At 46.0% G+C, this 25967-nt stretch overlaps 1 protein-coding gene across 1 annotated transcript; it reads right to left on the bottom strand.

Annotated features, from left to right (window-relative positions):
* Positions 1-271: 271 nt before the first annotated feature.
* On the bottom strand, positions 272-21818 carry MSS51 (MSS51 mitochondrial translational activator; the record flags this gene model as incomplete). Its single annotated transcript, XM_081966106.1, has 6 exons — positions 272-1132; positions 3162-3255; positions 16969-17532; positions 19005-19129; positions 20753-20908; positions 21634-21818. The coding sequence occupies 6 exons, from the start codon at positions 21816-21818 to the stop codon at positions 940-942; spliced, it is 1317 nt and encodes a 438-aa protein (XP_081822232.1). The 3' UTR covers positions 272-939.
* Positions 21819-25967: the final 4149 nt, after the last annotated feature.

Here is a 25967-nt window from a genome sequence, read left to right as displayed (position 1 = left end):
TCATGTTGGCTCAGGAACTCTGGCATTTGAAGCACGCAAGTCTTAAAGCTGTCAAGTTACAAGACCCTTGCATCCCTAACCCTTTAGAAAAAAAACCCACCGGTGTTCAAACTTGACAGCTTTAAGACTTGTGGACTTCAACTCCCAGAATTCCTCCTCTTGCTCTTCATCTTGATGATGTGTGGACAGGTGGGGGGAGGGAGCTGGAACCAGTTCTAAACAGCATTGTAGATTTGTGGAACCTCTTCTATAGAAGAGGTTAGAACTGGCAGGAACTCACCCCTGGTATAACACAGCAGTGAAATTCAATTTCTTTTTAATACCGGTTCTGTGGGCATGACTTGGAGGGTGTGGTATAGCTTGATGTGTGTGGCTTGATGGGCATGGCAGGGGAAGGTTACTGAAAAATCTCCATTCCCACCCCACTCTGGGGCCAGCCAGAGGTGGCATTTGCCGATTCTCTGAACTACTCAAAATTTCCGCTACCGGTTTTCTGAACTACTCAAAATTTCTGCTACTGGCTCTCCAGAACCTGTCAGAACCTGCTGGATTTCACACCTGGTATAACAGCCCCCAAAACTCCAAGCTGGCATTGCCTGTGGCTGGGAATTTTGGAAAACCTAGCATCAACACATCTGGAAGGTCTCAAGTTAGCTGGTTCACATATTCTAAATTGGGAGGCATTTTCAGAGAAGATAATGGGAGTCAACGTGCTTTGTCTACAAACTGATAGACCTAGACTAGACAGCTGCTAATAATAGCCTTGGATCTTTAGCTGCAAGCAGAAAAGGCAGCCTTCACCATCGCCCGGATGCTTGCATTCCTGAGATCTTAGCTGGTTGTGTGACAAACTGAGCTATATGAAGGAAACCACCACTAGCTAAGTTGTATAGTTCTAAGCTTGCTGAGGTCTCCCTTCCTCTTCTCCCTCTCGTTCTCCTATTCATGTTCTTCAGAAGGACCACCTAGACCATGGAAGGTGAGGTAGTGGGAGTTGGCGTAGACAGGTGACTTGTTAGGGTTTGAATGGGCCTGCTCCGGTTTGAGGGAGGCGAAGGGGTTGGCCCCACAGCTTATGATCTGAGTCTCCAGCTCCATCAGGATTCGGAGGGAATGTTTCAGCTCCTGTTCACTAAAAGAAGGAAAACAAGGGAAGGATTAGTTATCCGCCTAGCCAACAAAAATTGCTCCAGTTCTACTTGAAATTAGCGTGTGGCCTTATAGCCAATGGTGAGCTTCAAAAATTCCAGCAACGGGTTGTCTGCCCAGTTGCTGGGTGGGCGTGGCCTAGTTGGCCTCCTGCACCATGGCGGGGGGAGGCATTTCCTCAAGCCTCCGGGAGGGTGAAAACTGGCCTGTTTCCAGTGTTCAGGATCTTCTGGGAGGCCCATTCCCCCCGAGCCTTCAAGCAGGCCCTGCTCTTACCTCATATCCAAAACGGGCTGCGTGGAGACGCTTGGGAGGGATGGGGCAGGGTGGGAGGGGTGGGGTGGGCAGGGCCAACCAGGGATGGGATTTGGAGGTTCTCCGAACTGCCATAGCGTTAGCTATAGGTTCTCCCAAACCCGGGCAAACCTGTAGCAGCCCACCCCTGCTTATAGCACAATCCAAGGTCACTATTGGTTGTTTCTTCATTAGTTATTACTTTACAGCAAGGGTGTCAGAACTCAAGGCCCATGGGCTGGATCTGGCCTGTGAGGGGCTTAGATCTGGTCCACAGGGACACTCTGGAAACAGTGCAGGACCAATCCACAGTGCCTCTGCCCGCAAAAACAGAGGTCGGAAGGGTGGCTCTCCCAAGCTCCATTTTTGCTGGCAGAGGGTTGCAGGAAGCCGTCACAGCCGAAAACAGAGGTCCTGTTTCGCTGACAGAGTCCTCAGGCTGCCACAGACTCCCCGACATGAGTGGTGTTCAGCTGGCCACACCCACCCTGGTCCCCCTGAGGTCAAACACAACGCTGATGTGGCCCTCAATGAAATCAAGTTTGACACCCCCTGCTCTACAGTCACTGTTGTTCTTTTGGCCACAATCCTGCAACCAGAACATCCTTATCTTTTTTTCCCAAGTTTTATTTATTTTTTATAAATATGTCAAATCAATGCGTGAACAGTGTGTCACCTGGGTGTCATACATTCCAATACCAATACAACTCGTAAAGGTAATCCTAGCTATTACATTCATTCAACTGACCTACTCCTAATAGTAATACACATTTATAATAAGTTGCGATCTATCATTACCCAATTATTCCATGTTTTTTTTTGCCATTACTTCCATTTTATTATATAAAAGTATAATAAGTATTATATGTATTATGCTTATTACTACTTATTAGTATTCCCCCTTCTCTTATTTCTATCCCTTATTCTAGCTTCTAATCATGTTACCCTTTATTAAAAGACTTTTTTCTTTCTATCCTATCTAACTTCTAGTCATGTCATCTACCTAAAGAGAGAGAGGGAGGGAGGGAAGGAGGGAAGGAGGGAGGGGGAGAGGGAGAAGGGAAAGCAAATCAGAACAACAACAAAAAGGAGAGATCATTTATCCATCATCTCTTGCCCACTTCAATAATTTAATTGCTATGCTTTTTGGGGGGCTTGCCTCCCACATTCCTCTCTTAAACCTTTACTTCTATTTCAGGGGTGTCCAAACTTGGCAACTTTAAGACTTGTGGACTTCAACTCCCAGAATTCTATAGAAGAGTCTCCACGCAGTCCACAAGTCTTAAAGTTGCCAAGTTTGGACACCCCTGTTCTATTTGTATCTACTTGTTGGATGTTAGAACATCATTATCATGCAGAAGGTCCAGGATCAACCTCTGGTGGGATCAAACAACCACAGCCAGAGATCAAATGAAGACAAAGACGTATACCCCACAGATTCCATGGCAGTCTGAGATGACATCTCTTAGATCAGGAATGTCCAGCCTGTGGACTTCGACGCCCAGAATTCCAGCTTGGAATTCTATCTGGGAGTTGAAGTCCACAAGTCTTAAAGGTGCCAAGATTGGACACCCTTCTCTTAGATGAACCCTATATCTTGACCACTGGCTGCTGCTTAAGCAAAGAAGAAATTTGCCCCTTATTTCTCCCATGGAAGATCAAGGTATGAGTTTCTTCTGCAGGTCACAACCGATCATGACCTGGAAGGAGAGCTTTACCTGTACATAGTGAATAAAGAAGGGATCTTGTAGTCTCGCAGAAGCAGCAACGTGGGAAGCCAACTTTCCATCAGATCAGGACAGGCATGGAACCCTGAAAAGTAAGAGGAGACAAAGCATGGGCTTCTTCTCTTAAGCCCTTTAGGTGCATCTTAGATTAACAGAGTTGGAAGGGACTTTGTAGGTCATCTAGTCCAACCTCTTGCCCAAGCAGGAGACCCCACTCCATCTCTGACAGAGGGCAGTCCAGTCTCTTCTTGAAAGCTTCCAGGGATGAAGCTCCCACAACATCTGAAAGCAACTTCTGTTCCATGGGTGGATTGCTCTCACTGTCACAAAAAAATATCCAAATTTCTAGGTTGAATCTTTCCTTGGTCAGTTTCCATCCATTATTCTTGTCTGGCCACATATGTGCTAGTCGTTCCCGACTCTACGGGGTGGTGCTCATCTCCATTTCAAAGCCAAAGAGCCAGTACTGTCTGAAGACGTCTCCGTGGTCATGTGGCCGGCATGACTAAACGCCAAAGGCGCACAGAATGCTGTGCTCCCTATTTTTCTACTTGCATTTTTACATTTTTTCGAACTGCTAGATTGGCAGAAGCTGGGACAAGTCACAGGAGCTCACTCCGTTATGCGGTGCTAGGGATTCAAACTGCTGAACTGCTGACCTTCTGATCGATGTTCAGCGTCCTAGCCACTGGGCCACCCTGAACTCTTTTATTTATTACTTCCTTATTCTTATTTACATTTTATCTTACCTACTTTTTACGAACCCTACTCCTTCCTTACTCTTTTCCTTGCGTCCTTACCCTCCCTGTTACTTTACTTTTACCCTTACTCTTTTACTTACCTACTCCTTCCTTAGTCTTCTACATACATTCAGGATTTCTGTTCAACCCTTGCAAATATCCTCCCAGGGCAGCATATTCAACGTTATACAAAATCTCTCCTCTTCTCCTTGTCCAATTAAGGCATGACAAGCTCTCCTTCTCTACTTTCACACATCAGTGGGGACCAGGTTATCCTTCCTATCAGCTCAGCTTTGCCTTCTCATCCCCTTCAACCACATTTTTGTGGCGTGGCGAGAACAAAGGTCTTGGCACAATGATAAAGGCAACGTATTTTCTCAGAGTGCCAGCAGCCGAAACATCCAAGGCTGCCTTGATCAGAAGAAAAATATATCCAATGGACTAATCCCTGAAATTGATGCAGAAAATGTCTGCCTTTCAGCTAAAATACTACAATGTTGAGGAAAACATTTCTGCCTAAAGTACCCATTCAGTGGTGGGATTCAATATTTTTTTTACTGCCGGTTCTGTGGGCATGACTTTGTGGGTGTGGTGTGGCTTTGTGGGTGTGGTGTGGCTTTGTGGGCGTGGCAGGGGAAGGATATTGCAAAATCCCCATTCCCTCCCCACTCCAGGGTACGGATGTTGCAAAATCCCCATTCCCTCCCCACTCCAGGGGAAGGATACTGCAAAATCCCCATTCCCTCCCCACTCCAGGGGAAGGATACGGCAAAATCCCCATTCCCTCCCCACTCCAGTGGAAGGATACTGCAAAATCCCCATTCCCACCCCACTCCAGGGGAAGGATATTGCAAAATTCCCATTCTCACCCCACTCCAGGGAAGGATACTGCAAAATCTCCATTCCCTCCCCACTCCAGGGGAAGGATACTGTAAAATCCCCATTCCCTCCTCACTCCAGGGGAAGGATACTGCAAAATCCACATTCTCACCCCACTCCAGGGGAAGGATACTGCAAAGTCTCCATTTCCACCCCCTCTGGGGCCAGCCAGAGGTGGTATTTGACGGTTCTCCAAACTACTCAAAATTTCTGCTACCGGTTCTCCAGAACCTTCTGAATTTCACCTCTGATTAAAGGCATCAAGCTCGCCTCTGTCTGTACCCATTGCCTGTGTGGAATTGGTCTGTGGGAAAATGTTCAGATATAGACCAGTGTTTTTCAAACTTAGCAACTTTAAGATGGGTGGACTTCAGCTCCCAGAATTCCCCCAGCCAGTCTGGACGCATGCTGATAGGGGAATTCTGAGAGCTGGAGTCTATCCCTTTTAAAGTTGCCACAGTTGAGGAATATTGTGTGACATGAAAGGTTTTATCACCTTATTGAATGAGTGAGTGAGTCAGTGAGTGAACAAGCTGGAAGGGCTTCGGGGGTAAAAGAGCTGAGGTGGTGCAGTGGTTAGAGTGCAGTACTGCAGGCTACTTCAGCTGATTGCTAGCCGCCGTTCAGCAGTTCAAATCTCACCGGCTCAAGGTTGACTCAGCCTTCCATCTTTCCAAGGTAGGTAAAATGAGGAGCCAGATTGTTGGGGGCAAGAGAGGCTGACTCTGTAAATTGCTTCGAGAGGGCTGTAAAAGCACTGTGAAGCGGTATATAAGTCTAAGTGCTATTGCTGTTGCTAATGCTTCTAGTCCAGCCCCTTGCTCAAGCAGGAGAACCTATAATATTTCAGATAACTGACTGTCTAGACTTTTCTTAAAAACCTCCAGTGATGGAGTGTCCACAATTTCTGGACACTCTGGTTGTTCAGAGTGGAAAACTGTTCCACTGGTTAATTGTCTACAATGTTAGAAAGTTTCTCCTTAATTCCAGGTTGCTTCTCTCCCTGATTAGTCTCCACCCATTGCTTCTTGTCCTGCCTTTCTGGTGCTTTGGAGAATAATTTGACCTCCTCTTCTTTGCGGCAGTCCCTCAAATACTGGATATCATGTCACGCCTAGTCCTTCTTTTCATTAGACCAGCCAAACCCCAAATCCTGCAGCCTTTCTTCTTATGTTTTAGTCTCCGGGCTTTTGATCCTCTTAGTTGCTCTTCTCTGAACTTTTTGTTCTTTGAGAGTCTGAACTTGAGACAAGGGTGAACATTGAACTGGGTTCCCCTCAGTATACGCCCCCCACCCCCTGAAATTCAGCCTGGTGACACGATAGGAAAAGATTTCTCCCTTTTGCCAGAGGAAAAGGCCAGCCTCGTAAGGTATGATGAAACTAGAGGCAGGCATCTCTTCCTTGCTGACTTTGAAAGACGGTGGGAGTTTCTGCCCTTTGCGCATTTAAATCCCAGCTTGGCTCTGAAGGCGACAATGTCTGGAACACACCCAGGAGAATAGAAAGAATCTGGCTGTTTGTACAGCTGTCGGTACACCCTTGCACATTATTTTCTTACTTTATTTTTTTAATTTATTTCGTCAAGCATGTATGAGATGACATCTATAAGTATAAACGTGATTTTGGATACATGAAATGGATACGAATAAAAGGGAACATTAGGACAGGGACGGTAGGTATGTTGATGTGTTGGGATCTTTTGCAATGGTCAAGGTAGCCTAACGACATTGAAAACCACATCCTTTGCTATGCTTCAACACCTGCTGTTTATGCAAGAAATGCTAACCACAGAGCCTGTCCAGAGAACTCCGGACAGGAGAGAAAAAACCACATCCTATGGAAAGCTTTAACCAATTATATGGCTGTATGCTAACCTGTTTAGTTCTGCCCTGCCACAAGCAGGTAACCAATCATGTAATAACACGCTGTATAACGGAAACTTTTTTGAATGCCTTCTGACTTAATAAAAGCAGGCTCCAGAACTCATTCGGGGCTCATATCATCTCAAGGAAACTTTGCTGTCATCCTGTTATTTCATCTCATGTATGAGCCCTCCCTAATGCAGCTGGCGACGCTGCATTGATGCGCTTATGCACGCCCCCTTTACGGACCTCTTAGGAATGGGGTGAGGTCCACAGTAGACAGTCTAACATGAAAGTTTTGGGGGTTTGGGGAAGAAACCTGTTGTAGCCCAACAGTGGCCAGCTGAGCTGTTGGTGGAATCTGACAGCAATGAATACTATGGGACTGCCCTGGAGTCTGAGGAAGACTCTGGAGGGTGTTCGGAGTCAGAGCAGGGACTAGAGAGGCCTGTTGGCCACCAGATGGCATCTGAGTGAGGGAGCAGTGAGGAAGAACAGAGGGAGGCTGTCCCTGACATAGGGTTGAGAGGAGGAGGGAGCAGCTTTGGAAAAGGCTCACAGAAGGAAATAGGAACAGGTGGCTACTGATTGCCCCTCCCGGAGAGCTTATAGGTGGGGTGACGGGAGGGGAATTTTGCAGGAAACAACAGTTTACTAATCCAGGCGTAGTGAAAGATTGGGAGAACTTCGTGAGTTCAAGCCTTGTTTTCATAGAGATAATTTTCTGGGCTCCCAGCCAAGGGGTTGCTTATCTCCCTCCTTAGTTGTGGCAGACAACCAAGTCTGCATCAATATATATTACAGGCTTGGGACAGAACAAAACCACAGAACATTCAAGGCATTGACCACTCTGTTGCTGAAGTCATATTTTCTGCAATCGAGTTTGGAGCAGTTTGTATCTATTGTGTGCTTGTGTGCTGTTGTGATTGAAGCTGAAGTAGTCATTGACAAGTAGGACATTGTAGCCGATAATTTTATGTACTACGCTCAAGTCAGATCAAAGGCAGCGTAGTTCTAAGTTGTCTAACCCCAAAATTTCAAACCTGGTGGTATAAGAGATTCTGTTGCGAGCAGAGGAGCAGAGGACTCTTCTCGTGAGATATCTCTGGACTTTCTCGATTGTATTACTGTCCGATATGCAGTGCGGGTTCCAGACAGATGAGCTGTATTCGAGAATTGGTCTAGCAAAGGTTTTGTGTGCTCTGGTTAGCAATACAATATTATCAGAGAAGAAGCTTCACAAGATTAGATTGACAACTCTTAATGCCCTTTTGGCAATGCTGTTACAGGGAGCTCTGGGGCTTAGATCCTTAGTCCTCCAAGGTCCTTGACAGAGTGAGGGTCGTGTCTACCCAGCTTGTATTTTGTGTTCTGCTTTTTTTTTTTTTTGCCAATGTGTATACCTGCAGAAAGTGGCCAGTGTTGAGTTCTGATCTCTGGGTTTAGACACCACTAGGCTAGGTGTATAGGAAACCTGGCCCCTGTTTGCTGAAAGCTTTTCTGGCATTCTGAAAGTTTGAGGGATGCGGCAATGCAGTTGTATATTTAGAAAGACCTTCTGTTGCTGGAGGGCTTCACACAGTGGTGGGTTTCAAATTTTTTTAGAACCTCTTCTGTAGGTGTGGCCTGCTTTGTGGGAGTGGCTTGCTGGCCATGTGACTGGGTGGGAGTGGCTTGCTGGCCAAGTGACTGAGTGGGAGTGGCTTGGTAGTCACATGACTGGGTGGGCATGGCCAACTTGTAAAATGTAAAATGTTAACTTACTTAACAACGCTCTTGCTTAGCAACCAAAATGTTGACTCAGAAACTCTGGCATTTGAAGTACGCAAGTCTTAAAGCTGTCAAGTTACAAGAACCTTGCACCCCTAACCCTTTAGAAAAAAAAACCCAGGGGTGTTTAAACTTGACAGCTTTAAGACTTGTGGACTTCAACTCCCAGAATTCATCCTCCAGTTACGTTGGCTCAGGACCTCTGGCACTGAAGTGTGCAAGTCTTAAAGCTGTCAAGTAACAAGACCCTTGCACCCCTAATCCTTTAGGGAAAAAACCCCATAGGTATTTGACAGTTTTAAGACTTGTGGACTTCAGCTCCCAGAATTCCTCCTCTTGCTCTTCATCTTGATGATGTGCGGACGGGCAGGGGGAGGGAGCTGGAACCGGTTCTAAATGGCACTGTAGATTTGTGGAACCTCTTCTATAGAAGAGGTTAGAAGTGGCAGGAACCCACCCCTGGCTTCACAGCAATGGAATGTTACAGAGAGAGAGAGAGACGATCAAAAAGAGGACACCTTGTTCCTGGAAAGAAACCACTTTGCTGTTGCAGAGAATTCAAGAGAGGCAGAGACACTCTGCAGAAGGACTAAAGAGCTGAAATTGCTCAGGTTGTCTTGCAGGGCTTGGGAAAAGGTCTTTGGGATGATTTATGGTGTCCTTGATGGCCAGATTGAGCAAGGAGAGACTCAAAGGATGAGTCACCATCATCCCTGAGAAGCCAACACTCCGCAAAAAGAATTTCTTGAAAGGAGAGAGTCATTCCTGATCTGTTGTCCTGACTTTATATAGCCTGGCCTGGATCCCTGGGTTCAAATTCATGTTTTGAACCCCTGAAGTATGGAAGCTGACCTTTCCTCTACACTCATTGTGAACCCCACACCAGAGCCTCCTGGGTCACACAGGCACAACACAACTCTACAAGGCATGAAGGTTTCCCAAGTCTCAGCATTGGTTAAATGTTAAGCTTAACTTTAAGGTTAAGTGCCTGGCTAGGTGGCTCGGTGGCTAAGACACTGAGCTTGTCGATCAGAAAGGTCGGCAGTCCAGCGGTTCGAATCCCTAGTATAGGTCTCTTGCATGAGCAGGGGGTTGGAATAGATGACGTTGAAGGTCCCTTCCAACTCTGTTATTGTTAAACGCATCTCATCTCTCTTCTGTATTCTGTAATATTGGAAGAACTAGAGGGTGTGACAAAGATGGCTTGATGGGAACATAAAGCCATCTTTGTCACACCATCTAGTTCTTCCAATATTTGAGGGGCTGCCATAAAGAATAGGGGGTCAACTTATTTTCCAAAGCACCTGAAGGCAGGACAAGAAGCAATGGGATGGAAACTGATCAAAGAGAGAAGCAACTGGGAATTAATTAGAAACTTCCTACCAACGAAGACAATTAACCAGTAGAACAGCTTGTCTTCAGAAGTTGTGGGTGCTCCATGATTGAAGGTTTTTAAGAAGAGACTGGACAGCTATTTGCCTGAAATGGTATAGGGTCTCGTGCTTGAGCAGGGGGCTGGACTAGAAGACCTCTAAGGCCCTTCCAGCTCACTCACTCGCTTACTGTTGTAGGTGCTTCATCACTGGAGGTTTTTAAGACGAGACTGGATAGCCATTTGTCTGAAATGGTATAGGTTGGTATCCTGCTTGAGAAGGGGGTTAGACCTCGAAGGCAGGGGTGAAATTCAGCAGGTTCTGACAGGTTCTGGAGAACCGGTAGTGGAAATGTTGAGTCGTTCGGAGAACTGGCAAATACCACCTCTGGCTGGCCCTAGAGTGGGGTAGGAATGGAGATTTTGCCATACCCTTCCCCCAGGATTGGGGAGGGAATGGGGATTTTGCAGTATCCTTCCCCTGCCACGCCCACCAAGCCACGCCCACAGAACCGGTAGCAAAAAAAAATTGAATTTCACCACTGCTCCAAGGTCCCTTCCAACTCTGTTATTCTATTCTATCATCCTTTTCCAAGGGGTTTAAACGAGAGGCCAATCTTAGAACCAGCCAGCTGTCCCCTTTCTTTGCTCCTAATGGGTGGATAGGGATTAGAATAAGAATCCTATCTCTAGCTGTGCCTGCCTACTCCCCACCAGATCATTCATTCATTCATATAGTTGCCTAACTCAAATACATGATTCTGGGCAATTATGATTATCCTCAATTAGCATAGCCACTGTACCTGAGGATGTCAAGGGTCATAACCCAACACATTGGTGATGCAACCTGGGTCAAGCTGCCTGAACCAGCTTTCCCTCGTCTAATCCTTTCCAGATGTCTGGACTTTGACCATGGACATCTGTAAGGAGAAGTGATGTCATGCATATTGTGATATCATCCCCTAAGCAGTGGTTGCACGTAGCATCATAATGGTTTCTAGTAGACATCCTTGAGCAATTCTACCTGATGTCCAAGTCTTCCACTTGCAGAGGACTACAAGAGTTGAAACATCCCTACTTCACAGAGCACTAAGGTTGGAAGAGCAACTCTACAGCCGTTGTAACCGCATCCTCACCCAACCAACAAAGCTCCCTTTAAGGATTTTGAAGTATGGCGGAAGAGCTCGGAAGCAACCAAGAAAGGTTATATCTCAAGAAACAACGGATGGAAACGAGGAGTGGAATGCTCTGAAGTCTGCTACTAGTTTGCTTTGCGCGCTCATGACCGCTTCGTCTTCGCAGAATTCTCTGTTTTCTAGCGAGGCACAGTTGATTGTCACAGCTGATTGTCACAGCTGATCCTTGGAACTTTTTTTTAAACTAAAAAAAGTTTAAGATGATCAGCTGTGACAATCAGCTGTTTCCCCGCGATCGTCGGAACTTTTAAAAAAAAACTTTTTTAAAGCATTTTTTTACTACCGGTTCAGGCAAACGTTAGCATTTTTTTACTACTGCTACGGCGAACCGTCCCAAACCAGTAGGATTTCACCCCTGATGGAAACTAAACAAGAAGACAAGCAACCTGGAACTAAGAGGAACGGTGAGGAAAATCAGGGGAACAGTTTGCCATCACAAGCTGTGGAAGCTTCATCACTGGAGGTTTTTAAGAAGAGACTGGAAAGCCACTTGTCTGAAATGGGATAGGATCTCCTGCTTGAGCAGGGGGTTGGACTAGAAGGCCTCCAAGGTCCCTTCCAACTCTATTCTGATTGGTAAAAAGTGAACATTTGTATGAGAAGGACTATCCGCGTTATAAGACTGCAGTTACTTGAGACGACCGAATTCCACCTGAGCTTCAAGGGCTTCATACTACCACTTTGCAGCTGCCTTTGGCTTCAGTAGCTAGTGAGTACTCTGTTAGCAAGCTGATTAGCCTCATCCTTGTGTAAAATGATTTATAGCATCCCTTTTAATCCTGACCCTTTGGGCTTTAATCCTACCATGCTGATGGACAGCAAACAGCTGACTGGCAGCAGCTTGGCTTCCAACAAGGCGGGGGGAAGGGCAAATTTCTCGCATTAGGTTGAGTTGATGTCCACCAGCTATTTTGCTGAAATATTTAATACAAGAGCAGCGGTTGCACAGTAGTTAGAATGAAGTATTGCAACTTTGGTGTTGGAGAAGACTCTATAAGATGCCTACAGATTAACAGAATTGGAAGGGACCTTTTAGGTCATCTAGTCCAACCCCCTGCTCAAGCAGGAGACCCTACACCATTTCTGACCGATGGCAGCCCAATCTCTTCTTGAAAACCTCCAGTGAGGAAGCTCCCACAACTTGGAGATTCCCCGTCATCCTGGTCATGGTTGTCCCAAAGGGGCTTTTTTTTTCCTCAAGAGGCAGCTGGACTTTCTGGTTTTTCTTTGAAGAGGTTTTGCTTCTCATCCAAGAAGCTTCTTCAGCTCTGACTGGATGGCGGGGAACTCCTTAGTCTGGAGTTTGATCCTAACCAGCTCAAGGTTGACCACCTTCCATCCTTCCGAGGTGGGTAAAGTGAGGACCCAAACTGTTGGGGGCAAGAGGCTGACTCTGTAAACCGCTCAGAGAGGGCTGTAAAAGCACTGTGAAGTGGCATATAAGTCTAAGTGCTATTCCTTCCTTCCTTCCTTCCTTCCTTCCTTCCTTCCTTCCTTCCTTCCTTCCTTCCTTTCCTTCCTTCCTTCCTTCTTTCCTTCCTCCCTCCCTCCCTCCCTCCTTCCTTCCTTCCTTCCTTGTGGTTAGAATGCAGTATTTCAGGCTAACTCTGCCAGCAGTTTGAATCTCACCAGGCTCAAGGTTAACTCAGCCTTCCATCCTTCCGAGGTGGGTAAAATGAGGACCCAGATTGTTGGGGGCAAGAGGCTGATTTTGTAAACCGCTTAGAGAGGGCTGTAAAAGCACTGTGAAGTGGTATGTAAGCAAGTACTACTGCTGATTAGCTGTAGAGGACAGTGGTTAGAATGACACATTGCAGGCAAACTCTGCCCACTGCCCGGAGTTCAATCCTGACCAACTCATGGTTGATTCCGCCTTCCATCCTTCCGAGGTGGGTAAAATGAGGACCCAGATTGTTGGGGGCAAGTGGCTGACTCTGTAAATCGCTTAGAGAGGACTGTAAAAGCACTATGAAGCAGTATATAAGTCTAAGTGCTATTGCTACTGCCCATCCATCCATCCATCCATCCATGATGGTTAGAATGTAGTATTGCAGGCTAACTCTGCCAGCAGTTCCAATCTCACCAGGCTCAAGGTTGACTCAGCCTCCCATCCTTCCAAGGTGGATAAAATAAGGAGCCAGATTGTTGGGGGCAAATAGGCTGACTCGGTAAACCGCTTAGAGAGGGCTGCAAAGCACTGTGAAGTGGTATATAAGTCTAAGTGCAATTGCTATTGCTATTCTGGAATCAGGAGTTCCACTTGGTGAGAGCACGGGTGGCATATTTCCCATTCTTGGCTGGGACTAAGGATCTCTCGCGTGTTTTTGCAAAAGGCTCAGAGGCCACCTCGTGGGAAATGTTGCTGACGTGCTGCGTCTCCTTTTAGGTGTCCATCAGTGCAAAAATCAGAGGCATCACAAGAACCTTATGAGAAATCCCAGACTGCTGGCTGGCTGGCTAAATATATCTGCAAACGTAGCTACTTTGGAATGGGACTCAGACCAATTAGCAGGCGTTATCTCCGCGAAGGACTACAAATCCCATTAAGCCCGTTACCTATGTTTGAACCCTTCTGTTAAGCCATGCCTTGCTTCATCCCGAATAGCTGTGAGTGGCTTGGCTCATCCATTTGCACTAAGCCCAAATCAAACACAGCTGATCATAAGGCTTTGGGAGATGTGTGAATGTAGCCAATATATCTTTCAATAGCTGGCTTCCCAGGCTCTGCCAGCGTCATTCTATCCCCAGACTGGGTGATTGATGCTTGCCAGATGAAGCCTGCACAACGAACAACGCATCCTGCCCTTTAAGAGCTGGTGTTCACTCAAAAGATGCTATCCAGTCCTGTGGCCTTTACTCCCAAGCTGAATTCGCCCTTTACAAAAATTTATGCGGGGAGACCTCATTCCATGTTGTCCCAGAGGTGCTTTTTTCAAGAAGCAACTGGACTTTCTTCATTTTTTTAGGACATTTAGCTTCTTATCGGGTGCCAAATTAGCGTTGAACTTTAATTGACCAGCTCCTTATGTAGTGTAGAACATTGAACAATAACGCTTGTGAACTGCAACTTAACATACGGGCCTAATCTTTTGAACCTGACAATTTCCAACCTTCCCAACAAGGACAGAAAACTGCGCCCCTATCAGTGGTGGGTTTCAAAACTTTTTAGAACCTCTTCTGTAGGTGGGGCCTGCTTTGTGGGAGTGGCTTGCAGCCATGTGGCTGGGTGGGAGTGGCTTGCTGGCCACGTGACCAGGTGGGAGTGGCTAGCCAGCCATGTGACTGCGTGGGCATGGCCAACTTGTAAAATGTGGTGAAACTTACTTAACAACGCTCTTGCTTAGCAACCAAAATGTTGGCTCAGAAACTCTGGCATTTGAAGCACGCAAGTCTTAAAGCTGTCAAGTGACAAGACCCTTGCACCCCTAACCCTTTAGGAAAAAAAACCCCAGGGGTGTTCAAACTTGACAGCTTTAAGACTTGTGGACTTCAACTCCGAGTCCCTTTTTGGGAGAGGGGGCGGTTTAGAAATGTGAATAAATAATAATAATAAATAATAACTCCCCGAGTCCCTGCGGGGAGAGGGGGCGGTCTATAAATTTAATAAACCTGAACCTAATAAACCTCCTCTCGCTCTTCCTCTTGATGATGTGCGGATGGGCGGGGGGGAGGGAGCTAGAACCGGTTCTAAACGGCACTGCAGATTTGTGGAACCTCTTCTATAGAAGAGGTTAGAACTGGCAGGAACCCACCCCTGGCCCCTATGCAGAAATGGGTGAAAATTATCCTTTTCCCTTTGAGCTAGGCATAGACCAGTGGTGGATTTCTACCGGTAGTAGCATGCTGGCCTGGGCGCCCGAAAGCAGCAGTGACCCAGGCCTGCCACGCCCCCCAACTGGTTCCCCGGTTACCGCTGTCTCCGTCACCATCTTGGTTTTCAGTTCTATGCATGCACAGAACAATTTTAATTGGATGACGCATGAGCGCAAGGTGTGCGTCCAGTGCACATGCGCAGTACGCTCATGAGCAAACCGATAGTAGTGGCTACCGGAACCCCCTCCTGGTTTAGACAAACTCTTTTCAAGAGAACACATTTCTAACCTGCCATGATTTAAGCCTTTCTATCTGTTGGAATTCCTCCAGATAATACTGCTAATCTCTTCTGGAATTCCATGGTTAGTAGCTCAGAGACGGATTTAGAAGGAATCTGGGTAGCTGCGCTGGGTTTTTCTTGAACCCACCTCCTTTTTCTTGGGAGTGCAAAATATCCGGTGCCAACTCTGGGCAGACCTGCACAGAGGCAGATTTCATAGGATGACTCTCTGAAGAGCGAGAAAGTCACTATCAGACCCGGATTTCTCTCCATAAGCACAAATCCTGCTGGAATTCATGTGTGCGAATTTTAATTTCATCTCTCAACTGGATTTAGGTTAGAACAAGAGTGTCAAACTCAAGGCCCAGGGGTTGGATACGGCCCGCAAGGTGCTTAAATCTGGCCCACGGGGCTGCCTTGGCAGAAGCTGGGACAAGTCACGGGAGCTCACTCTGCTATGCAGCACTAGGGATTCGAACCGCCGAACTGCTGACTTTTCTGATCGACAAGCTCAGCATCTCAGCTACACAGCCACCCTGAACTCTTTTACTTACAACTTCCTTATTCTTATTTACATTTTCTCTTACCTACTTTTTAGGTACTTTTTAAGCATCCCTCTAAAGCCTGGATATGAGACTCCAAATAATAGAAATCTAAGAGGAGCAAATTTAGGAATGAAAATTAGCAGTGGTCTTTGGTTGGATGCCTAATAAATTAATCCACCTGGCACATGATGTTGAACCAAACTGAGCAGGTTTTTAGACCATACTAAGCCACCTTTAAAATAATAATAATAAAGCAACCAATTAAAATAAGAGGAATGAATTGCCCCCAAACAGCTGCCTTGTGTTTTCAAATTTCCTAGGTCGTGGCTTTGATGGAGCCTGAATGAAGCCGTGGCTTAGAGATTGAGTTCTCATAATCAGGAGGCTGTAAGTTTGACCCTCGATAAGTATTTCTCTCTCTGGGCACGATGAATAAATATCAGCTGTGAACTCTGCACTGGTGACAGGAAGGGCATCTGGCCAGTAAACATTCCACTCCAATCAGTTCCCCCGACTCCACCCAGATGCAAGGGATTAAGGCAGTGGTGGGTTCTGGGCCCCGTTGCAACCGTACCAGAATGGTAACCGGTGCTCCAGGCAGGCACCGTACCGGGGTGTACTGCCTGCAACTCACCACTGGATTATGGGGTCATTACAAGACCAAAATAGTTGCTTTGACGGACCTCACCCTTATGCTTCTTGTTGGTGTGGGCTCTACAGGATCTGACGTTTTGCCTAAGTCAGCTTTTCCCATCATGTTGTCCCTTAGATGTGCTGAACTCTGCATACTCCCTGGTTCGAGTCCAGGGGTGGGCTGCTGGGTGTTCGCACAGATTCAGACAATCCTCTAGCTAGGAATCTGCCCAGTTCAGCAAACCCCCAAATGCCACCGCTGGCTGGCCATGCCCACCACACTCCCTTCCCTCCCAGGAGTCTCTTTATGGCCTGTTCATCATGCCAGGTAAGTGCAGGGCCCATGCACTCAGGGAGTGCAGGGCCCCCACTCAGGGAGGGGGGAACCGGCCCTATGGAGGTTCCATAAGTCCAGAAACGGGCCTGTTTCCGCCCTCCGGAAGGCCTCCGGAGCCCATGGGAAGCAGTTTTCGCCCTACCAGAGGCTCGAGGAAACCCTCCGGAGCCTGGAGAGAGTGAAGAACCCCTCCCTCCTATGTGGTGCAGGAGGCCAAGTAGGCCACGCCCACCCAGCAATGGGGCAGCGAACCCATTGCTGTCATTTTTGAAGCCCACCCCGTTCGAGTCCAACATTACATGGCATTGAATTTCATGGGGCTAGATAATCCAGGAACACAAGAAGAATGCCATAAACCTTCATACCTACCTGCATGAAAGGCGACCACCAGATCTGGTCGTGCCGCTTGCTGATTTTCCACCTGTGATTCCCAGAAGTTGTGATAAAGGTCCTTGTAGCTGCTGAGGTAGACCCTTTGCCGGGGTCCAAAGGCCACCAGCGGAGGTCTCATGATGGGTCCATCGACCACATCCATCCCCACCATGACCACCTCTATGCCTTGATGCTTCGGAAACATCTGGGAGAGCTCATCGTAATCCGTCACCCGAGCATTGAGGGTCTCAGCCTGAGAAGCTCCAACCACATGCACCGTGATGGGCTTGGCATAAGGATCCAGGTGGAACATGCTCAGCCCGAGGCCAATGGTGACCGGCCTGGAGACAAAATCTGTGGTCACCCTCTTGATGGACTCCATCAGCTCCAACTCATTGGGCTTTGGTTTGCCCGCATTGGCCCAGAGAATGTTCATATAATGTCCGGCTTTGATACCGCTAAGCTTTTCACCCAGATGTTCCTGCATCAAGAACCAGTCTTCCCAGCCTTGGAGGTCCTGGATATTTTTTGTCCATGTGCCTGTGTGGAAAGGGATGTCACCTACGAGGAGACAATGAGGATTTAGAAGAATCTTAGACCCCTAAAACTGACTGAGATCATCACATCCAACCTCTAAATCAGTGCATGGAGCCTCTATAGGGAGGCTAAAAGAGTGACTGCACAACCTTGTGATGTGAAGGCCTGGCTAGAACTTCAACCACAAAGTTATGGCCACCACCTTTACTTCCCCCATCTCCAAGGATTCTGCTGGTGACCCTTTCTAATGGAGAAGGCCTTCAAATACAACATTTTTGAGAATAAACCATTCCACTGATTAATTGTTCTCAGTGTCAGGAAATCCTAGGTTGGCACTCTTTTTAATGATCTTCCACTAGTTATTTCACATCCTACCTTCAGGTGCCTTGGAGAATAGATTGATTCCCTCTTCTTTGTGGCAGCCCCTTAGCTATTGGAAAACTGCTAACATGTCATACCTAGTCCTTCTCTTTGTTAGACTAGATATATCTAGTGTTGTGGCCCGCCAGCGACGGCAGACTCAGTCAGGGAAGAGGTTGGGGAGGAACATGGGCCAGTCCTGGAGTCTGGGGAAGGCTCTGAGGAGGGCTCTGTGTCGGAGGCAGAGATAGGGCCAGGGCCGTCTGACAGTTACCAGTTGCCTTTGGAGTCAGACATCAGTGGGGCAGAAGAACAGCTGGAGCCTGTTCCCAGTGTATGCATGCACAGAGCTGCCAGTCGAAGGAAACAGCTAAGGGACAGGGGTCAATTTGAGAGTAGAACCACAGGAGGATGGTGAATGGCCCCTCCCATAGGAAATAAAGAGGAGCGAAAGGGGAGTGGAGTTTGCAGGAGACAATGAGTTCAATTCATTAGGGTGAAGATCCGTTCCTGACTTCTTGCCAAGTAACTGCTGCTACAGCTTGGCGTTTAGAAGATATCGGCCTGGCAGCTTTCCAAGCCTGATCAAGGTCTGTAGTTGTGAAATCTCATGAAAGACTCTTTGCCGGGACTTTGCTGGAAAGGAATTCCCTTTAACCTAAACAAAAGGATTTTTTATCGGGACGAGGAGTCGGCTTCGTGCTTTTGGGAAGCCTAGGTCAGAACACTTAGTTTTCTCCATCGTTCAGCTTATGCCTTAGTCTCCAGACCCCTCGTCATCTTTGTTGCTCTTCTCTGCACTCTTTCTAGAGTTTCAACATCTTTATAGTATCACAGTGACCAGAACTGGATGCAGTGTGTGGAGGTTTTCAAGGAGAGACTGGACATCTATTTGTCTACAATGACATAGAGTGTCCTGCTTGGGCATGAGATGAGACTAGAAGACCTCCAAGGTCCCTTCCAGCCCTATTATTCTATGGTCTTTGAAATATTCCCGACTAACACATTAACCCCCTTGGGGGTCTAACCACCATTTTTTTTAACTAAGCCACAAATGGCACAATCCACCGTAGTGGGATCCATCCCTATTGTTCTATGTTCTACACCTCCTTAGGTGGAACTGAATCTCAAGCTACCTGTGAACACGAGCCATTCCATGAGTCGGTCAAAAGCTGCCAGCTTCAGTTTCTTGCAGAATTTTTTGTGGCTGGGCCAGTTCAGCCGTTGACATTCAGAACCACAATAATAGACATTCTGACACCTAGAAGCAAAAGGAGAACCACAAATCAATTCCAGACTTGTGATTTAGGTGCCTTCGTTCACTTCCAGTGACCTAAATAGTCCTGCATGTGGGCTCTTGCGGGCTCCTAATCTTGCCAATCTCTTTGATTGCACCCATCTCCTTTATTCATTGCCTTTCTTCTATTTAATCTTGCTTGAAACCTCAGAGGAGTTTTATGGCGTCTCTACAGGATTCACGCCAGTGATGGGTTTCAAATTTTTTTAGAACCTCTTCTGTAGGTGTGGCCTGCTTTGAGGGAGTGGCTTGCCGGCCATGTGACTGGGTGGGAGTGGCTTGCCGGCCATGTGACTGGGTGGGAGTGGCTTGCCAGCCATGTGACTGGGTGGGAGTGGCTTGCCAGCCATGTGACTGGGTGGGAGTGGCTTGCCAGCCATGTGACTGGATGGGTGTGGCCAACTTGTAAAATATGGTGAAACTCACTTAACAATGCTCTTGCAAAATGTTGGCTCAGGAACTCTGGCATTGAAGCATGCAAGTCTTAAAGCTGTCAAGCTACAAGACCTTTGCACCCCTAACCCTTTAGAAAAAAAATCCCAGGGGTGTTCAAAGTTGACAGCTTTAAGACTTGTGGACTTCAACTCCCAGAATTCCTCCTCTCGCTCTTCATCTTAATGATGTGCGGACGGGCAGGGGGGAGGGAGCTGGAATTGGTTCTAAACGGCACTATAGCTTTGATTCACGCCTACTATTTATTTTTTATTTAATTGTAATTTGTCAAACAGAAACAAAAATGGGAACAATATAAACAATACAGTAACAGGGATGATAGGCACGTTAGTGCGCTTATGCAGGCCCCCTCTACGGACCTCTTAAGTATGAAGTGAGGCCCACAGACGTCCATTTGTAACTAAAACTGTGAAAATGTGTAGCTGAGACAACTGAATCAGCAGAGCCATGATGGAAAACCTATGGCACGGGTGCCACAGCTCACCTCCACTGTGCATGCGCACACGCCTTCCTTCGGCCAGCTGATTTTTGAGTCTCTGCCATGCACGCATGTGGGGGGAGGGGGCTTGAGCTCTTCCTGGCTGCAGAGATTGGCACAGACAATGCCTTGCATTTTGGGGCTCTGTGCCTTCCGTTTCCAGCCTCGAAACACTCCGTTTGAGTCCCGCTTGAGACCTGTCCAAGGCTGCTGGGATCGGCTACACATCACCGTCAATCACCGCCTCTGTGGTCCATGTTTTTGGGCAGCGATTGGAGCGTTTGGAGGCTGAAAACGCGAGGCGTGGAGCCCAAAATGGCCCGGAAGACCTGCTGCCTTCTCTTATCTCTTCTGCGTTTCGCCTGCTTTACTAATTGCAACTCCCTGCAACGATCAGCTGTGCTTTTCAGCCCCAACGAGCGCTCGCTCACAGCCAGCAAACAAATGTGCTGTAGCTGTGCTGAAGGACGTTAGCCAGATGAATACCTGGCAGGCAGAATTTTATTTTATTTTTTGCCTATTTTCCTCCCCAAAAACTAAGGTGTGTCTTATACTCCGGAGCGTCTTATACTCTGAAAAATACGGTTAATGATTCTGCTGGAGGAAGAAAAGAAATAATCCCTTTCTATTGAAGGAAGGGGAGGTTTACTTTTTACCTTTTGCAACGCCGTAGGCTTCTTGGGTCAGGTAACGAATCGGGAAGTTTCTTGCACTCGACGCAAAATTTGAACGTGTCTTCCATCTTCTGAAACATCTCAACGTAAGATCGGATGCCAAAGTCCATGCAGGAGGTTTGGCCCTCGAGCGCAGATCTAGAAGGAAGGAAGCCATGCCAAAGAAAGGCTGAGGAAGAAATCCTCCTATGCTAAGCCAGAGAACCATCCCCAAGGTTAGCATTTGGAAGTGAATCAGGTAAATACCTCCCCGATTCACTGACGTATAAGAAGAAGGAGAAAGATTAGGACAATCAAATTGGATGATTATCTGATAACCAGATTAACAGAATTGGAAGGAACCTTGCAGATCATCTACAGGTCCAGTGTCTCTCAACCTTGGCGACTTTAAGTCCTGTGGACTTCAACTCCCAGAATCCCCCAGCCGGGTGGGCCCTCCAGTATCCGGTGCTCCGGGCAGGCTCCGGTACGCCTGTACCGGGGTCTACCGCCTGAAACCCACCACTGCTTCACAACCTCACTAACTGTCACTTTCTGTGAACATCTGTGTACATTACTTTCAATTCCTCATTTCCAACCGTTTCATTCTTCCTGTTTCAAACGAATCCATCCAAGTGCATATTTTGCAAAAACAAAACAAAAAAAACAACAACCATATTTCACAGTTAGTAAACGTTTCAGCAGGATGACAAATATTTCTGGTAAATTTTGAAATCATCCTAGCTGAAAACTTTGGTTCATATCTCCTTCTTCTGGGGCCTTCTATTACCCATTAGGACTTACTGAATCTAATAGATCCATAGGCTATATTTCTTGATTCTCACACCCATATTTCCCTCATTCTGTTTGCTAATCCAGCTCACCTATATTCATCGTAATTCTTCATGTTGAGTTTCTGAAGGATAACTTGGGACAGCCCAGGAACGTTGCTCTCCATCGCTTGGAAACCCAACGCGTCCATTTTCGCCCCGGTGAGAACAGTGGTCTCTGCTGAGCTGTTCTTAGAATATCCAATTTTGGAAGTCTTTTTTTGGCTCCGCTGAGACATCTTTAACAGATTGGGAAGATCTAGACTGGGATCCGCCTATCAAAAGGGGAAGCAGCCAATATTATTTTCAACCTCCTTCTCCTTGAGACACAGTAGATCTTACTATAGGCCTTCATGAATGGAACAAATGCATTAGGTAAGCATGATATTATATTATATTTAATATTATATATAGGGATTCCTCAACATACGGCCACAATGGAGTCCTATATTTCTGTTGCTAAGCGAAACATATATTAAGTGAGTTTTGCCACATTTTACAACCTTTCTTGCCACCGTTGTTCAGTGAATCACCGCAGTTGTTAAGTGAATAACACGATGGTTAAGCGAATCTGGCTTCCCCAGTGACTTTGCTTGACTGAAGGTCGCAACCCCGGGACGTGCAACCGTCATAAACACGAGCCCATGGCCAACCGCCTGGATTTTGATCACGTGACCGTCGGGATGCTGCAACGGTCATAAGGGTGAAAAATTGTCAGGTTTCTGCAGCACTGCGTCAACTTGGAATACTCGTTAATGAATGGTTGTAAGTCGAGAACTACCTGTGTTGATTTAATATTAGAATGGGAATGGGAATGGAATAGAAAGGAATAGAATAGAATAGAATAGAATAGAATAGAATAGAATAGAATAGAATATGGAAATAGAATAAGAATAGAATAGAATAGAAGTTAGAGAATAGAATAGAATAGAATAGAATAGAAAATAGAATAGAATATGGAAACAGAATAGGAATAGAATAGAATGGAATAGAATAGAAAAGAATAGGAATAGAATAGGAATACGAATAGGAATAGGAATAGAATAGAATATGGAAATAGAATAAGAATAGAATATAATAGAATATGGAAATAGAATAGAATAGAATATGGAAATAGAATAAGAATAGAATAGAATATGGAAATAGAATAGAAATAGAATAGAATATGGAAATAGAATAGAAATAAAATAGAATAGGAATGGAATGGAATGGAATAGGAATAGGAATAGAATAGAATATGGAAATAGAATAGAAATAAAATAGAATAGGAATGGAATGGAATAGGAATAGGAATAGAATAGAATATGGAAATAGAATAAGAATAGAATATGGAAATAGAATAGGAATAGAAGTGAATAGAATAGGAATGGAATAGAATTAGGATTAGAATGGAATGGAATAGGAATAGGATAGGATAGGATAGGATAGGATAGGATAGGATAGGATAGGATAGAATTCTTTATTGACCATGTGTGATTGGACACACAAGGAATTTGTCTTTGCTGCAGAAGCTCTTAGTGTAGATAAAGAAAAATAAAATAGAATACATTCATCAAGAATCATACAACACTTAGTGATGGTCATAGGTTACTAATAAGCAATCAAATCATACTAGGAAACAAATAATATAAATTGTAAAGATACATGCAACATGGTTATAGTCATAAGTGGGAAGAGATAGGTGGTAATCGCAGTCGTAAGTCGAGGACTTAATGAAAACCCTTCCCTTCTCCTGCCTGTTGGATTGCTCTTGTCACAGCGAATCTATTTGCAGTGCCAGGATCCTCACCCAATTTTTCTCCCGGCTATCAGCCTTCATCATCTCACTTGCCTTGCACCTGCTCCCTTAAATCAATCCTTCCTAGGAGAGGCGATGGGCCTATGATAAGATCTGTGGCCGGCTGCCAGCCAAAGACAACGCAGCCAATCTTCATTTGACAGTGTGCCTGTCCAAGCAACTATGATGCCAAAGACCTGTCAGCTTGTTTTGTAAGAGACGCTCTCGGCTGACAGCTTCAGCCTGAGAAGGAATGAAACCCGGCCGTAGAATTCATGTGGGGTCCTGTGTTCATTTTTGAAACAGGCAACCCAAGTAAATAGAGGGAGTCCTTGACTTACAGCCAGAATTGGGACCTGCATTTCCAAAGCGGCTGTTTGGAGTGTCAGTCCTGCCCCGATCTGATCCCTTAGGAAAGAAAGACCCTTGACTCCTTTGGATTGAAGCAAACGATTCTTTTACGAAGAGATGTTGACTGCAGTAAAGTCAGGTGAGCTCTGGGTTTCCCTCACTCAAAAGATACACAGAGGTTCCCCTTCATTCCAGCCTTCTCTCCATGACTAGTCCATCTTCAGCCAATCAGAACTCGCCAAAGTGTTTTGAGAATGCTGAGAAATTTTGGGGTAATCCACATACTTACTCAGGATGCCTGGCCTTGGATGCTGGTACGAACTGGCTCTCTGATCTTTATCACTTGTCATCCCCGCCCTCCCTATTTCCCGTCATGTACACACACCGCTTGACTGCCCATCCATTCTCCTCCCCCCTCCAGTTAGCCTTTGCTGGCAAGATGCCTGTGGGGTGCCAAGCCGAGCCTGGCAGACCTGACAAGTGAGTCAGGCCTGATTTTATGACCTTGCACAGCCGTTAAGTGAATCACTGCAGTTACGTAAATCACACGGTGGATTTATACAACCGTGCTTCCCCCATCAACTCTGTTTGCAAGAACGCGGCTGGGAAGCTTGCAAATGGTGCCCCAGGATGCTGCAACCATTGTTAAATGCATGGATCTGAATTTTGATCCGTGAGGATGCTGTGACAGTTGTACGCGCGAGGGCCGAAGGCTACTTGTAAGGTATTTCCAATAAGAAACAGTTTCTGGATGTATATCTGGAGTGGACCTCCGTAACTGTCTGGTTTGGTTCTGCAACCCAACAAGACAGACACGGACTTCAACGGATAATTAGAACTGCAGGAAAAACAATGGCTACCACCCTGCCTTCCATTGAGGACCTGGACACTGCACGAGTCAAAAAGGGGGCCGTGAAAATATCTACATACCCCTCACATCCCGGACATAAATTGTTTCAACTCCTACCCTCAAAAACAACACTAAAGAGCACTGCACACCAAGACAACTAGATGCTACCTTTTTTCATGTATGGTGGACTTGTAACAAGGTTAAAGCTTTTTGGATAAAAATATGCTGGGTTATGCAGAATGTATTTAAGAAAAGAATACAATTCACTCCGCAAATGTTTTTATTGGGTATAGTTAAGGATTTTATCAAAGGGGAAACAAAATTGGCTTTGTATATGGTTACAGCAGCTAGGTTGTTGATTGCGCAACATTGGAAAAAAGATTTTTTGCCGACAATTGATCAATGGATTCAGAAGGTGGCGGGGTTCGCTGAAATGGCAAAAATTTCAGCTTTCTTAAAAGCTCAGAAACAGGAGGATTACACACAGGAATGGGCAAAATGGATTGATTATATACAGAATAAATACCAGACTAGGAGTTATTATCTAGCCTTTAGGTAAGAATGTTTAGACCGATAGATGATCAGAGTAAATAGTATATGGGATGTTTGGAATTGTTAGAGTGGTATACAGCGGAAGTCAGGGGGGTGGGTTTGTGTGGGAGGTGGGGGAGGGTTAGGGTGGAGGGTGGGGCAATATATATGTATGAATAAATTAGAAGATGGGACTAATGAAACATTGTTAGGCTAGGAGAAATTTATATTAAGAGTTATAGATGTTAAATTAGCTTAGAAAATGGGATCAATGTGTTATTATTAATTTAAGAGAAATTTATATAGTGTTTGCTGGGAGGAGAGGGGTTATGAGTAATCTATTTTAAGATGGGGGGAGGGGAGGGGGCAAAGTGTTTGGTATAATATTTGAATGTGAATTTTTGCGGGGGGGGTGGGGGGGTATAGCATTTGTATGAGATTTATATTGTGTGGAGGGGGGGTGAAAAGGGGGAAAATTTGTTTGTACAAAACTCTTTTAATAAAAAAATAAAAAAAAATGGGCAGACTCCATTACACTTGTACGTCAAGGACTACTTGTGAATCTCCAGGGCTGGTGCTAAGCATGTTGTCTTCTTTTACAGTCATGAAATCCTTTAAGTCAGGGGTCGGCAACCTTAAACACTCAAAGAACCACAAAGGTCCTAACTGGAAACCCTCTGTGCAATTCTGGAGCAGACCAAAAGTCTGGTTCTCCCACCATAGAGTCTCTTCCTAGTGTGGTGTCCTTTTTCCTCTACCGGAACTCTTGTTCTTCCCACCATAGAGTCTCCTCTTAGCACGGCGTCCTTTTTCTTCTACCTGTCCTAACTGAAAGCCCTATCAATTGTGGAACCGACCGGAAAACCCACCCCTTGCCAT

Source organism: Natrix helvetica (genome assembly GCF_964273705.1).
Source record: "Natrix helvetica genome assembly, chromosome: 13".
Taxonomy (NCBI): domain Eukaryota; kingdom Metazoa; phylum Chordata; class Lepidosauria; order Squamata; family Natricidae; genus Natrix; species Natrix helvetica.
The sequence above is the reverse complement of the archived record's forward strand: the minus strand, read 5'-3'. Positions and strand labels throughout refer to the sequence as shown.